This window comes from Manis pentadactyla, chromosome 10 (genome assembly GCF_030020395.1).
Source record: "Manis pentadactyla isolate mManPen7 chromosome 10, mManPen7.hap1, whole genome shotgun sequence".
Lineage (NCBI taxonomy): Eukaryota > Metazoa > Chordata > Mammalia > Pholidota > Manidae > Manis > Manis pentadactyla.
In genome coordinates this window covers 100831984-100847322 of record NC_080028.1, presented here as the reverse complement: position 1 = coordinate 100847322, position 15339 = coordinate 100831984, and the positions used below count along the sequence as shown (strand labels likewise).

Sequence of the window (15339 nt, the reverse complement as noted above, 5' to 3'; positions counted from 1 at the left end):
GCCCCACATGCACGTGGCCCACAGAGAAAAGCCCAGACTTTCCCTCAGGCCAGGCTGCATGGGCCTGCTTCTCCCACCTGGGAGCTCCGAGGGTGCTTTCCTCCTCTCCCCAGAATGCTTTTCACAGCTTCTTCTGTCTTGATTCAGCAAAGCCTTCCAGAACATTCCACCAGCTGTGACCTCCCTGGGCTCTGCCATTAGTTGGAGATGTCCCTCTCCCAGCCGGGGTGCCCCCATGGTTCTGCCATGATTATGGGGTCTGCACTGTGTCCTGGGCTGAGCCCACAGCGAGCATGGGAGGCGCTGGCTAACCTGGTGCCCTCTTGGCCCTTCCCTGAAGAGCCACTGCCCCCTCCAACCCCACTCCTCCTTCCCCACCCGCCCTGCTCCAGGGGTCTCCCTGACTCTGCCGGCCATGCCCTGGGGGATGGCAGGAAGTCCCAAGCCAGTCCTTGCACAAGCCTGAGCCCACATGCCAGGCACAGTATGGCTCAGGGCCCACTGTCCTTGGGGCCTTGCACTGGACCTCAATGCAGAGGGAGGAGGCATAGGGTCTCCTCCAAGAGGAGACCCCTGAGATGCTCCTCAGAGTGGCAGGGGTTGGTTCGGGGCCAGCTTTTCTAGGTCCCTCTAGATAGGGCAGTGGGCCAAGGGGTGAGAGGAGGGGGCAGCACTCAGGAGCTGGAGCCCTGGTCCTGCCCTAAGCAGCCTAGAGTCTTGGGCTGGTGCCTGCAGCCAGGGCTTCAGTGTCCCCATCTGTATGTGGTAGGTTGAGCCATTCTGACCAACTTGGTGATGTCTGACCAGACCCTAGTGGCCAAGGGGAAAACAGCCCTTCCCCTGGCACTCACCATGCCCTGGGGGCCTCTCGGTGCTGCCAGAGTCCCCTTGAGGGTCCGGTCCAGTACCTGCCCCCAGTCTCGCAGCTGGCAGCCTGGTGGCAGCCTCCGCACTGGTGCCCAGAGAGTCCCCCCAGAGCCTTGACCCTCAGCTGCCCCACAAGGGAAGGAAGGACTCCCCTGTCTTGTCTCCTCTCTGCAGTGCACTGATTATCCCCCAAATGGCAGTGCTGAGTGCCCCCAAGCCCTATTGGCCCTCCTGGCTCAGAGAGGCAGCTGAATGCAAGGGATCTCGGCCAAGTCTGGCACAGCCACGGCCATGTGAACAGCGGCCACACGTCAGGCTGGGAGAGGCTCTGTGCACTGGTCAGCAGCCCAGCCTGGCCTCCCAAGCAAGACTTCTCTTTTATCTCCCCTGGCCTTTCTTCTGCCTCTCTCCAGCCCCTGTTCATCTGTAAGCTGATATCTTTCTGCCAGCCGGGGTGGGGGGGACAGCCTGTACAAAGGCCCTGTGATGGGCCCAGTACAGAGTGTCGGAAGACCTGAAAGGAGACAGTATGGCAGAGAGCAGAGCACACAGAGGGGAGGGCATGAGAAGCCACGGGGACAGCCCCCGGTGCTGAGACTCAGAGCAGAGTCATCCCTACTCAGAATGGACTCACAGGTTGGCAGTCAGAGACCAGCCCTGATCAGAGCAGCTCAGGTCACATCCACCACAGTCATTGAACTTGCATATCAGAAAAGGACCTGGAGACTCTGTGTGCTCCTGGAGATGCACTCTGTCCCAGCCACAGTCTGCAGTAGCCCCCTGGTTTGGGTGGGCCCTTACTGGTCTAGGCAAATCAAGGGGTTCTCTTCCCTTGGTCACAGCAATTGGTTCAGGAGTAAGAATAAACAAGGAATCTCACAGCCCAGTTAGTCAATCTGTATCCTAAACCATATCCTTAGAGATACTACTGAGCTGCTGGATCAATCCTGACATGAAGCCTACCCTTATCATTTCTTCATTGCAATAAGTTCCCTTGAATGTTAAGCCCTTTTGCACTAGGTTTTCTATTATTTACTACCAAACATATCTTGATAGAGGTGGTAGAGGCTGGTTCTGGATACTGGGCCAGCTTTTCTAGGTCCATCTAGATAGGGCAGTGGGGTTCTCCCAGACACTCCACATAGCAATCAGGCCACCTCAGAAGCCAGACAGAACAGTTTCCAGATGGCAGTAAAGCAAGAAATGCCTCTCCAGTGTTCGGGAGGATCAAGCTATATTTTGAAAAGCAACAGAAGGCCTGGGGAAATTTAGCCTTTCGATGGCAAACGTCTGCAACGTCCTGGTGGGTGGATGGCCTGGAGATGTGGACCAGGCTTCCCTGCTCTCCAGCTCTCCAGGCCAGCTCCCGAGGGAACAGCACCCCTGCCACTGCCCCTGGCTGGTCCGTGCCCACAGCCTGCCATCCAATTCTCTCGGCAAGTGCGCCGCCAGCTTCCGCACCACCCAAGCTGCACTGGAAAATTGCCCACAAGTTAAAAGAGATTTATTTCCAGCAGACATTGCTCCAGCAGATCCAAGCCTTATCTTCCCCTTCCAGTACAAGGGTTGTTCATTTCACTTCCTAAAATAAAATAAAAAAACCTAAACCACAAACTGAAAAACAGGTGGGGCCGTTTCAGGATTTGGCTAGAGCTTGTCTGGGTGCTGATAAGGAGCAGCCAGTTGCTGGGCAACGCAGCAACAAGCCTGCGAGGAGCAGTGCCCAGCGTTTCTGGGGTATCCCCTAGGCTCTCCCAAAGACAGCTGGGAACAAGCCTCTCCCATTCCATAGAGGTTTCACCCCTAAGCACTTGGGAGCCATGAGGGACAGGGAGCAGAAGGGAGGGGCCAGCCTGTGCAGAAATGGTGGAACAACATCTTAATGGAGCAGAAATGCCTGCCTGCTCCCGGGGGCAGCAGGGCACTCTGAGCGCTTTCACAGGCAAATGCACTCTGACTTGGGAACCCAGACTGGGCGGCAGGATTTTACTAGGGGCCACTGATGGACAGTCTGGAGACAGGTCTGCAGAGGTGGGCCACAGGGCTCTGCCTTGGCCCGGCTCTGGCCCACTGATCAGTCCACGATGGCACAGGGCACAGAAATCACCTGATGAAATGCACAGCTGATCCAAAGATCCAGGAGACAGGAAAAGTGTTGGGTCTTACTACCACCTCCACCCGACCAAACCCGCAGGGCACACAGCCGCCCACCCACAGCTGTGATCCCTGTGGACTGTGTCACTGTGAAAGCTGGTGGTCAGCTGGTTAGAAACGGGGGAGACAGCGGCATCCACTCCATAGGTTGTGTTCAGTGGGTTAGTGGCAAGACAGCTTAAAATGTCACCTGAGACATGGTGAGCGACCCTAAGTATAAGCTGCTAGTGTTACAATATAAGCCACTTAAATGTCTTAAGAACACTCCTAAAACTAAAAGCCAGTTGGCAGATGAAGACGCATGGGATGACTCTGTGGCTCCTCCTCTGTCCCTTTCTCACTCCTGCTTCCTGTGAGGCTTCAATTCATAGCTTTTAGCAATAGTAGTAAATTTAGTAATTTTTGCCTCTTTCATGAAGCCTTTCCTGATTCCTGCATGTGGAAAACATGCCCCTTCTAATCAAATCCTCTAAGATTTGTCTCTTTCCAGTGGCCTCTGTCACTCACGACCTTGGAATAGTTATCTGTGTAGATATCTGCATGAGCTATTTGCTGTTGGACTATAAATCACCCCCAAAATTAAGAGCTTGAAACAATAAGCATTTATTATCTCACACAGTTCTGCTAGGGGCGGCAGGTGGAGCCCCGTACCCGGGTGGCTCTGCCTCAGGCTCTCTGGCCAGGCAGCAGTCAGGCTGTCGGCTGGGGCTTCTACCATCAAAAGGCTCCATTTCGAAGATGGGTTGCTCCCATGCAGTTGCGGGGGGCCTCAGCTCTTCCCCGGGTGGACCTTGCTCGGTGGCTGCTTGACCATCCTCGCCACATGGTCTGTGGTTTCCCAAAGCCAGTGATCCCAGAGAGGGAAGCCAAAGCTGTGCCATCTCTTCTGACCTCACTTCCGTCATTTCCACAGTATCCTCTTCATCGTGCAGATCGGGCCTCTTCGCCACGGGAGGGCAGACCCGGGGGACGACAAGCCCCAGGAGGCAGTAGGGTGGGGGCATCTCGGAAGCCGGCTAACATAGCATCTTTTGATCAGCTGAACATCCCTACTCAACATCTTACACCTAGTTAACATTAAGTAAACTTTTTACATGAAAAGAAAATGAAGGTGGAGGTACCTACTCACTGGCTGACTCTATTTGTTTCAGCAACCCCAGCTGGCCTCCTGGGGTGAATAAGGTAAAGTCCCCGGCCAGGCAGGCGCTGCACGGACCAATGAAAGAGGAGAGGGTGTCTCCTGCAAAGGGGAAGGAACTGGAGATCTGGGATCCAGCTGCCTCGGGAGGAAGGAGGGAAGGACAGCGGTGAGGGAGAAACCCAGGCGCAGGCTTCCTGCAGAGGTGCGGGAGACGACTTCCTGGGGGACAGGCAGCTGGTGGGGGGGATAAAGGTGGGATTAGGAAAGACTCATCAACCCAACAACAAACCAAACAACCCGATTCAAAAACCGGCAAAGAACTTGAATAGACATTTCTCCAAAGAAGACATAGAAATGCCGACCAGCACGTGAAAAGATGCTCGATGTCAGGGATAATCAGGGAGATATAAACCAAAGCCACAGTGAGAGACCCCCTCAGGCCCATGGGGGTGGCTATTACCAAAAAGACTGAAAACAAGTGTCGGTGAGGCTGTGAGGGCGGCTGAGCCGTCAGGCCCTGCTGGCGCCAATGCCAAACAGTTTTGTCACCATGGAAGACACGGTGGCAAGTCTTCAAAAGTCACACGTAGAGACTGCCGAGGCTGCCGCCTGAGTCGCTACCGCCGCAGCCTCCCTCCCGCGCCTCCCTCGCTGCTCCCGTGGCCCTCGTTTGCACCGTGCGGGCAGTTTCGGGCCTCCACCTCCCCTCCCCCAACGCCAGCCACTAAAGACTTAACCATGTAACGAGACCAACTCCCTGGAACGCCGCCCACCGCTCGCCATGGATGCCGGTGTGACTGAGAGTGGACTAGGTGTGACTCTCACCATTCAGCTGCTTATGCACAGAAAGGAAGTAGGAAGCATCATAGGGAAGAAAGGGGAGTCGGTTAGGAGGATCCGCGAGGAGAGTGGCGTGCGGATCAGCATCTCGGAGGGAAATTGCCCGGAGAGAATCATCACTCTCACCGGCCCCACCAATGCCATCTTTAAGGCCTTCGCTATGATCGACAAGCTGGAGGAAGATATCAACAGCTCCATGACCAACAGCACTGCGGCCAGCCGGCCCCCGGTCACCCCGAGGCTGGTGGTGCTGGCCACCCAGTGCGGTGACCTGATGGGAAAGGTGGTTGTAAGAGCAAAGAGATCCACGAGAGTACGGGGGCCCAGGCCCAGGTGGCAGGGGATATGCTGCCCAACTCCACTGAGCGGGCCATCACCATTGCTGGCGTGCCGCAGTCTGTCACCGAGTGTGTCAAGCAGATCTGCCTGGTCATGCTGGAGATGCTCTCCCAGTCTCTGCAAGGGAGAGTCATGACCATTCCGTACCAGCTCTCCAGTCATCTGCGCGGGCGGCCAAGATCGGTGCAGCGATGCTGCGGGCTACCTCCATGCCACCCATGACCTGGAGGGACCACCTCTAGATGCCTACTCGATTCAAGGACAACACACCATTTCTCCACTCGATCTGGCCAAGCTGAACCAGGTGGCAAGACAACAGTCTCACTTTGCCATGATGCACAGAGGGACCAGATTTGCCGGCATTGACTCCAGCTCTCCAGAGGTGAAAGGCTATTGGGCAAGTTTGGATGCATCTACTCAAACCACTCATGAACTCACCATTCCAAATAACTTAATTGGCTGCATAATCGGGCACCAAGGCACCAACATTAATGAGATCTGCCAGTTGTCTGGGGCCCAGATTAAAACTGCCAACCCAGTGGAGGGCTCTTCTGGTAGGTAGGTTACTATCACTGGTTCTGCTGCCAGTATTAGTCTGGCTCGATATCTAATCAATGCCAGGCTTCCTCTGAGAAGGGCATGGGGTGCAGTTAGAACAGTGTAGGTTCTCTCATAACCCTTTCTGCTGTTTTCCCATGATCCAACTGTGTAATTTCTGGTCAGTGATTCCAGGTTTTAAATAATTTGTAAGTGTTCAGTTTCTACACAACTTTATCATTCGCTAAGAATTTAAAAATCACATTCCCTCTTCAGCTGTTAATGCTGGGATCCATATTTAGTTTTATAAGCTTTTCCCTGTTTTTAGTTTTGTTCTGGGTTTTTTGGCTCATGAATTTTATTTCTGTTTGTTGATAAGAAGTGTTAAGAGTGGAATGTTAATAAATTTCAGTTTAGCTTTGTAATGTCAAGAATTTAAAAATTAAAAAACGGATTGGTTAAAAAAAAAAAAGTCACATGTAAAAATCACCATGTGAGCCAGCAGTTCTACTTTCTGGGTCTACATCCCAAGAACTGAAAGCAGAGACTCAGAGAGAGGTTGGCACACTCACATTCACAGCAGCACGGACAGCAAGAGTCCGAGGGTGGAGGCAGCCTGAGAGTCTGCAGGTGGATGAGTGGAGGACAGTATGTGGCCCATCCATGCAAAGGAGTATTACTCAGCCTTAAAAAGGAAACATTTATGTCACGTCTAATATGGATGAACTGAGGACATTATAATGAGTGAAATAAGCCAGATCTAACAGGACAGACATTGTAACTTCCTATATACGAGGTACCCAGAGTCATCAATGCAGAAAAACAGAAAATAGAATGGGCACCAGGGGCTAAGGGAGGAGAATGGAGGATTCGTGTTTAATGGGGACAGAGTTTCGATTTGGGGAGATGAAAACATACTGGAGATGAAAGGTGGGGATGGCTGCACAGCAATGTGAATGTGCTTAATACAAAGAACGGATCACAGGCTTGATCATAAGCATTGGAACTACATGAGAGAAATTTTAGTGACAGAGGGTTTGGGAAAGATTTCTGAAAAATAGCACAAAAAGCACAAATTAAAAAATGAAAAAAAATCAGTTTGTTGAACTTCATCAAAAAAATTTTCCAAAAGGACAAGTCACAGCCCAGAAGAAAATATCTATCTAACAAATGACTTGTTCTGCTATTTCAAAAACAAAAAACAAAAAAAAAAACCTCTTATTATTCAATAGTAAGACAAATGACCCAGTTAGAAAAAATGGGCAAAAAATTAGGAAAGACAAGTCACCAAACTAGATACATTGATGGTAAATAAGCACAGGAGAAGGTGCTCCACATCATTAGTCAGTAGGGAAATGGAAATTGAAACCACAAGAAGACAAACACCCAACAGAATGGCTAAAATGAAAGGTCAACCACACCCAGTGCTGGGAGGATACGGAGCAACGCCTCAGTTTACCCAGTGTGCCTCCCGAGGGGCCTCAGAACCCTCTGCCGATTCGTGCTCAGTAATCGGAACAGAGCTTCCCAACCAGAGGGCTGGCCACGGTCCCCCCACCCCCTGGGGGCAGGCAGCAATGTCCGCAGGCTTCGGTTTCCACAGTTAATGGGGGACCCCTATTCAGGGCATGGGAGCCGAGGAGGCTAAGCATCCTCCAGTCATAAGCCATACCCCACATGATAAAACGCCTCTCCCAAAAGCTAATTTGGGAAATTTGCCAGAAAGGCATAAAATGAGTTTAATGGGTTCCATCCAACCACATTTTAGTCTTTCAATTAAAGAGAAAATACTAGATTAGGAGCACAGATGATAGAATGTTGGCACGTGTCCCTCACACTGAGGATAGATATTGCCTTGTGACTTTGTTGTTTTGGTTACCCGGTCTGCGTCCTATGTACTAGTACTTACCGTGTCCTACATTTATGATGTGAAATGTAGGTCTTACTGTGGGCCAGGTGTGAAAAGGGTGACAAACACTAAGGTACCTTCACAGGATTCTGAGCAGAGGATGTGCCCCAAGCAACCCCCAACATGACCCCCATGGTGCCAAGTGAGGCCTGGAGGGACAACCTGGGCCACCTGGTCGACTTGACCCTTGGCCAAGGCACGCAGAGCACACGGAGGTCACAGCCAGAGGGCCCCAGGCCTCTCCAGGTGCCATGAGGCAGGCAAGCCCCTGGTGCAGTGGGGTGGGTGTGCAGTGACAGCCTGTGGTCTCACCTCGGGGCAGACCCTCACGGGGAACAGGCCACAGGGAGCAAAGCCAGAGGCCCCTCAGCCCAAGGCCTCTCCTGTGCAGCCCTAGGGTTGGGGAGACCCTCCTTGCTGTTGGGGACCCCAGACATGATAATTGGGGAGGGGCTTTGAGCCAACAGCCCCCTTCCACCAGAGCATCACCACTGTCACCTAGGTTGTCCACAGGCCAGGGGCGGGAGTGATTGTTTTTGCTACGACTTGGATTCCAGGAGGAAGGGTTTAATGACCCCTGGTGCAGGGCCCGAAGTCAACCCTGCCCTGCCTGGCGCCTGCTGACACTCCACCTCACTGGGCAAAGTGGGGCCCCAGGGTGTTCTGTGGGTCTGCCAAGAGCACAAGGCAAGTGTGTGTGGCTGTGCCCGTTAGGTGTCCCCAGTCCATCCATGACCATGAAATCAGCCAAGCTGGAAAGGGGACCCTCCGTAGTCAGCCTTTGAGGAGCAGTGGCTGAGCCCCCAGTGATGGGCCCTGAGGGAGCTTGCACAGTGGGCCCGGTGGGGCTCTTAGCCTGCGGTGGCCAGGTGGGCACACCTGGTGGGGGCATTCTCTGAGCAGACGGAGGTCAGGGCCAGGACCTGCCACCTGCTGTCCCTTAGTCCCTGTGGATGGCAGGGACTCATAGAAGGGATGGGGTGGGCACCTGGGAGGATGGTCCAGACCCAACGGGGCCCCACCCAGAGCTGATCCCACAGGGATAGGGCCTCACCCTGACCCACCATCCCCAGCCCAGCAACATCGTCAGGGGCCACTCCTGGGAACCTGGAACAGAGAGCAGGGCAAACTCTGAGCCCCTGTGTGCTCGTGTATGACCTCATGTGCCAGGCACCATGCCCAGCCCTGTGGACACAGCAGACTCCACTGGCCCCTGTTGCAGCCCCCGAGCCAGGTCAGGGAGATGCCAGGAGGCAGGACCTAGCAGGCCACACCAAGGTGGCTTTTACTCCAGGTGAGACCTTCCCAGGGCCACTGCTCAAGCAGGCCACATAGGTGTGTGGGCAAACAGCTATGTGCACAAAGGTGGGTGTATTTTTTTTAATGCTTTGTTTTTGGAGAGGTAGCCTATTTTGCCAAAGTGACAGATGCCAGGGTGACTGATCAGTGCCCTGGCCCTGGCGCATCAGCAAAAGTAATGAGTTTGAAGTCCTTGAGACAGGACCTACCTAATCTGACAGGGAAGCGCTGGGCCCTGGCCTGCGGGTGCTCCCCCAGCCCGGCCTCCACCCCCACCCGGCAGTCCCCCAGCCCACGGGTCCCCCCCCCCCCAGTCCCATCTCCACCTGGCCGGCAGCCCCCAGCCCCGCCTCCATCCACCCCTGCAGCCACCCAGCCCAGAGCACTTGCTCAGCCTCTGCAAAGGTTTTTCTTCCCACTTAGATGCCTCTTCTTTCTTTTCTGGAAGCAGAGCTGTTCTGAGATAATAGTGCTTCTGGGAAACAGGGCTGAGAGTCTTGTTTGTTTAAAGAAAATATTTTTCTTCCACACACAAGTGCTGTGTTTATGCCATAAACCACTCCTCTTCCGCTGCGTCCTCCCCGGTCCCCAGTGTGGCCCAGGCAGAGGGAGGAGGGGAAGCTGGGCCAGGATGGGGGGCCTGGAGTCTCAAGGAAGGGGTGCTCACCCCAGCAGGGCCTCCGCGAGAACCTGTGGGCTGCACATGCTGGCCTCAGGCCCCATCGGCCAAGTCCGGGCCTCGGTTTCCTCATCTCTAATGGGGGCAGCACTTGGCTCAGGAGTCATTCTGAGGAGGCCATGCACCATGGACTCCGAATGTGGCCCAGAGCACAGCTGGCCAGCCCCGGCCCCGCATAGTTACTAAGAACCCAGGAACCACCTGTGGCCTAGGGAGCCACAAAAGGTGGCCCAACTGCTTTGGGACCAAGGTGAAGCTGAGGAGAGGGGCCCCATTAGGGCCTGGCCCAGCAGCCACATCTGGCCCGGCACCAGCCCTGCCCTTGTGGGAGGTGTTAGCTTCTCTTCTCAGGCATGCCGTGGGCCCATCACGCTCACTGACCAGGCCTTCCTGCCCAGAGTGACCCCCTCCCGGGTGCAGGGGGTCTAAGAACAAGTGCATTGCTGCATCAGGGTTTACACTGAGGGTGGTCATTTTAACATTTAGACTTTTAAACACATTTTAGTAACAAAAATCCTTAGTACCAGATGTTTCTTCCAGACATTGCTTTATGGAGCCTGACTTGAGTCAAACTGGGTTGAAGAGACTCTACCTTCTTCCCCTCGGTGACTGAATCCATGTCACTAAACATTCAACGACCAGTCCCACCCCTTGCCCAGATTGGGGACTCGGACAGGAAAAGACTGACCAGCATCTTCCCTTGGGAAAGCTCACCATCTGTGAGGAAACAAATGAGTCGCATGATACAAAGCCAGTGTCCTACTCACTACCAGGAGATGGTGCCTGTCTTTCTGGAGGTGAGCTCAGTGTGTACTGACAGCTCAATGCCTAAACCCCTTCGGACCCTGCAATTTTATTTCTAAGAATGGTTTCTTTTTTGGAGAAAAACTTATGCACAAATATTAAGTTTGTAAGAACACTCACTACGGCTCTGTTTATTAAAGCAGAAAGCCAGAAACAACCTAAATGTCCAATCACCGGGGATCAGTTAAATAACTCACATAAATAAAGCTGTCACAAATAATGGTGTGGGAGATTACATGAGGCAGAACCATGAGCACTGCATTCACAAAAAGAGCATTGGGCAAAGTTGTTTGTAGAGCACAATCATTCTCATTCTAATTTTTTCAATATATACATACACAGGAAAGTCCAAAGAGAAAGTCTAGAAAGATACACTCTGAAATACCAGTACTGGGTTTATATTATTTTTCCTTTTGTTTAATTATATTAGCGATGTTTTTCAAATGAGCATTATTTTATCAGAAACAAAATACTGGTTGAAAAAGCAAATTCATTAGGATAATGGCAATTAACAGGGAAAGTATGAACAAGGTACAGAAATAGTGCAAAAAGTAAGTGGCTGAAAATATGGAAGCAACCTAAGTGTCCATCAGTAGATGAATGGATAAAGAGGGTGGTACATATACACAATGGAATACTATTCAGCCATAAGAAAGACACAAATCCTACCATTCGCAACAACATGGTTGGAGCTAGAGGGTATTATGCTTGGTGAATTAAGGCAGAGAAAGACAAATACCAAATGATTTCCCTCATTTGTGGAGTATAACAACGAAGCAAAACTGAAGGAACAAAACAGCAGCAGACTCACAGACTCCAAGAAGGGACTAGCGGTTACCAAAGGGGAGGGGTGGGGGAGGGCGGGTGGGGAGGGAGGGAAAAGGGGATTGAGGGGTATTATGATTAGTACACATGGTGTGTGTGGGGTCACAGGGAAGACAGTGTAGCACAGAGAAGACAAGTAGGGACTCTGTGGCTTCTTACTACACTGATGGGCAGTGACTGCAATGGGGTATGGAGAGGACTTCATAATATGGGAGAATGTAGTAACCACATTGTTTTTCATGTGAAACTTTCATAAGAGTGTGTATCAATGAATAAGAGTGTGTATCAATGAATAAGAGTGTGTATCAATGATACCTTAATAATAAAAAAAAATAAGTGGCTCGTTCTGTTTGAAGGGCCAGGACCAGGGAAAGAGCTCCTCTGGAGGCTAATGTCAGAGTCTTCTGGATTCTGAGGGACACCGTGCAAAGCCTGCCGCAATCTCAAGAGGAGAAGGCAGAGGGAAAAGCCTACGCGGTAGACAGGGAGCTACTGGTACCCACATGTGTCCCCGAGCCCAGCTCATCAGGAAGCCAGAGCCCCAAGCAGGGCCTAGGGCCCTGATCTCACCCGGGACAGCAGGAGCAGCTTGTGTGGACACTTACAGCCTCTGTGCTTTCGACCGTCTCCAGGTCCACGGAGAGCAAGAAATGCAAGCAGTAGTAGTGTTAGACAGCACACACTTACTTGTGTAAAAATAAAGGCCCTATAGACAAGAGTGCCTATAAACCAACACAAACATAATAACAGAAGAAGAAAAGATCTCAAGGGCCTTTAAAATACATAAAAAGATGTTCATCTTTGCTCATAACAGAAATATGCAGTAAAATTACACTGAGATACTATTTTTCACCCACCAAGTTGGCAAAATCCAAGTTAGAGACCACCCTCTATTGGCAATACTGTGGGAAGCAGATACTCTTGGACATGGTTAGTGGAATTGTAAATGGTTCACTCGAACTCCGTGGAAGACCATGTGGACAGCATCTACCAAAACCGCAAATGCAGGTGACCCAGAAATGCTACTTCTAGGCACCTGTTTGATGGGCACATGCACATCTGTAAAATCATAGGTATTCAAGTTATTAACCTTCAGCATCGTATGCACCTGCAAAAGACGGAAAACCACCTCTGTGTCCAACCACAGGGGATGGGTTAAATAAGTTACAATGCATCTGACCAGTGGAACATTACACAGCTGTCAAAGTGACTGAGGAGGTGATGGGAGCAAAACTGGCTGAGTCAGAACCTTTGAAGATTCACCCTATGTAGAAGCAGTGATGGCAGAAATCATCAGAATCAACTTTTTCAGACTCTGGAAGTTAGCCAGAGGCTTGCAGCAGCCTGGGGAATGTTTATTCAAGAAAAACGACTGAATCTCAGCAGGAATAGCAAATCTCCATGGAGTTTTAACTTGCCTTGTGCCATCTCCCGCTTGCCAGCTAAGCGCCACCCTTGAAAACCAACAGCCCATGTTCCTGGTCCCAAAAGGAACAGGACGGAGCTGAGGACCTCCAAAGCCTCCTTCTCAAAGGGCTGGCATCCTTGGGCATGTCCGGTGGTTCCCCAGAAGTCCCCATTGGGGAAAAAAATTGCCTTTATTTGGTGTAACTCTGAGTTCACTCAGTGCTAAAAGCCTCTCCCTGGGGAGCATTTGTTGAAAATATTTACAAACAAGGGTTTTAGCACTGCAGCTGCCCCGAGGCAGTGAAGAACAGCTGGGGCAAATAATAGACCAACCAAAATAGTAGATAAATAGGTAATAAACAGATAACAAATAACAGACTAACCCAGAAGGAAAAACTGAGTAATGAGAGATGTTACAGGAGCTTTGAAAAGCTCTGACATACTCGGATCTTAAATCTTTGGTGGGCAAGGGGGTCTTTCTGGGATCCTTGTTATAAGAGCATTAACGTCATTCTTGAGACCTCTGCCCTCATGACCTAACCACCTCCCAGAGGCCCCACCTCCTAACACCATCACCGTGGCGGGTAGGATTACAGTATGTGCATTCTGGGGGGACACAAACATTCAGGCCATAGATAGCACTGTGTGACTCCACTTGTATGAGGCCCCAAGAAGTCAAATGATAGACACAGCAGGTAGATGATGGGCACCAGGGGCTGGGGGAGGGGAACAGGGAGTCGGTGTTCAATGGGGACAGTTTAAATTTGGGAAGATGAAATGAGGTCTGTGGATGGACGCTGGTGATGCTGTACACTGAGTGTTAATACCCCTGAACCTCATGCTTAAAAGTAGTTAAGGTGGTTTTAAAGGCGGGGAGTGTATGTGCATATTTGCTTGTATATAAAGAAACTCTAGAGAGAAGCATGAAGAACCACAGCAGCAGTTCCCTGGGTGGGCAGCTGGGTGGGTGAGGCGGGAGCAAGAAAAGGGCTTCTTACTACGACTGCTTAATGCTTTCTCATCACTGAATCACACCAATGTAGTCCTGTTCCAATAATTACATCTAAAAATGAAATCAGTGAAAAGGAATCACGTTTAAAAATGAAGGACTGAATGAGCAGACCACTGGCTCCAGCTGCAAGTTTGCAGGCGATGCAGAATTCGTGGAAGGACACTGCAGGACGCAGACAGCGAAAGCTAGGCTGTGGGAAACCCTACAGGTTAACCGGCCCAGCCTCTCCAAAACACTTTGCTCAGAAAAGAAAGGGAAGGATGGGAACCTCTGTGCAAGACCAAAAAGATGGTGCAAACTAAAAAGGTGCCAGACTGAGCCACAGGGTTGCAGGTGATGGTTGGTGAGGAAGCACAAAGCAGGTCGTTTGGGGCCAGGGAGGGAGGCAGGCATGGCTGGGCTCCTGCGTGGTGGCAAACCTGCTTCCGATACTTCATAATTCATCAAGGTGTCTGTTTTGTATGACTTTCTATATTGGGTTTGTTGTTTTTTTTTTTTAAAGAAGAGGTTAAAGGACATACAGGCCTTCCACCCTCTCTGCTTGGCAGGGGCGCTGGCTCTGGGCCTTGGGCGGCACTGAGTGTCTCCTGGCGCGGGGCCTGCAGCAGGTGGCCGGCAGGTAGCCGTGGCCATTGGGGGAGGGAAGCAGGGAAGCTGAGCCTCCGGATTTTGGGGAACCAAGGCTACCACTCAAAAAGCTCATGGCTTCTCTTCTGTTGAAAACCTGGCCAGTGCCTTGGAAGAATTTCCTCAGGGGCCACCAAGGCTCTGTGAAATGCTCGCCACCCGACACCCAGTGGGGGGAGCCTGGACCCACCCCAAGGGCTGGCCCTGAGCTCTCCTCATCCATCTAATCAGAGAGGGCCCAACTGCCCAGACTGCCTTTCGCCAGCTCCCGGGGGCCTGGATCCGGTCTCCTGTTGGGTGGACCCCTCCCACGAGACCCTCTGCTAATGGCCCATGTATACTGGTGTTGGTCCAGATTTTGCTCTGCACAAACTTATCCTGGTAAGGATTTTCTTCTAACCAAAATAGGTCATCATATCTTGTACGGTGTCCTGCAACTTGCCTTTGGGATCAATACACCATGAGTAATTTTTTGTTGTATTAGATCCAGACATAACCTATTCTTGTTGAGAGCTCCATACCACAGCATGCTTTCAAGGAAGTTATTTTTATTTACTTTGTTGTTACGTATACATGTTGTTTTGTTTACATGTCACAATTAAGGTCATCCGTGACCACGGTAGAAGATCTGGAGAAAGAAGAGAATTTTTTAAAAAGTCACCAGATATCCTTCCATTGAGGAGTTGGTGGTCACATCTCTTCCCTGTCACTTGATGGCTCCCATGCCCCCCACTTTGCTGGCGGCTCTATGAGCAGGAGGAATGGCAGACATAGCTGGGGATGGCTCTGATGGGGTGTTCCTTTCCTGTTGCTAATATTGTGTTAGTTACTACAGATTCAGCGGCTTGAAACAACACAAGTTCATTTCCTTACGGTTCTGATGCGGCTTCCACTGGGCT

At 51.4% G+C, this 15339-nt stretch overlaps 1 protein-coding gene and 1 pseudogene across 2 annotated transcripts in view; one reads left to right on the top strand and one right to left on the bottom strand.

The window, feature by feature from the left end:
* Positions 1-2128: 2128 nt before the first annotated feature.
* FBXL18 (F-box and leucine rich repeat protein 18) overlaps positions 2129-15339 on the bottom strand; it is a 71859-nt gene continuing 58648 nt past the window's right edge. Inside the window, exon 5 of one of the 2 annotated variants that reach the window (XM_036932955.2) lies at positions 2129-2449. In XM_036932955.2, coding sequence (XP_036788850.2) covers positions 2443-2449 — 7 coding nt within the window. In that variant the 3' untranslated portion in view covers positions 2129-2442. Of the gene's footprint in view, positions 2450-3541; positions 4397-15339 lie in introns of those variants that run through there. The other variant, XM_057487422.1, reaches the window with a different exon arrangement.
* LOC118936121 (poly(rC)-binding protein 1-like) lies at positions 4405-6350 on the top strand (annotated as a pseudogene).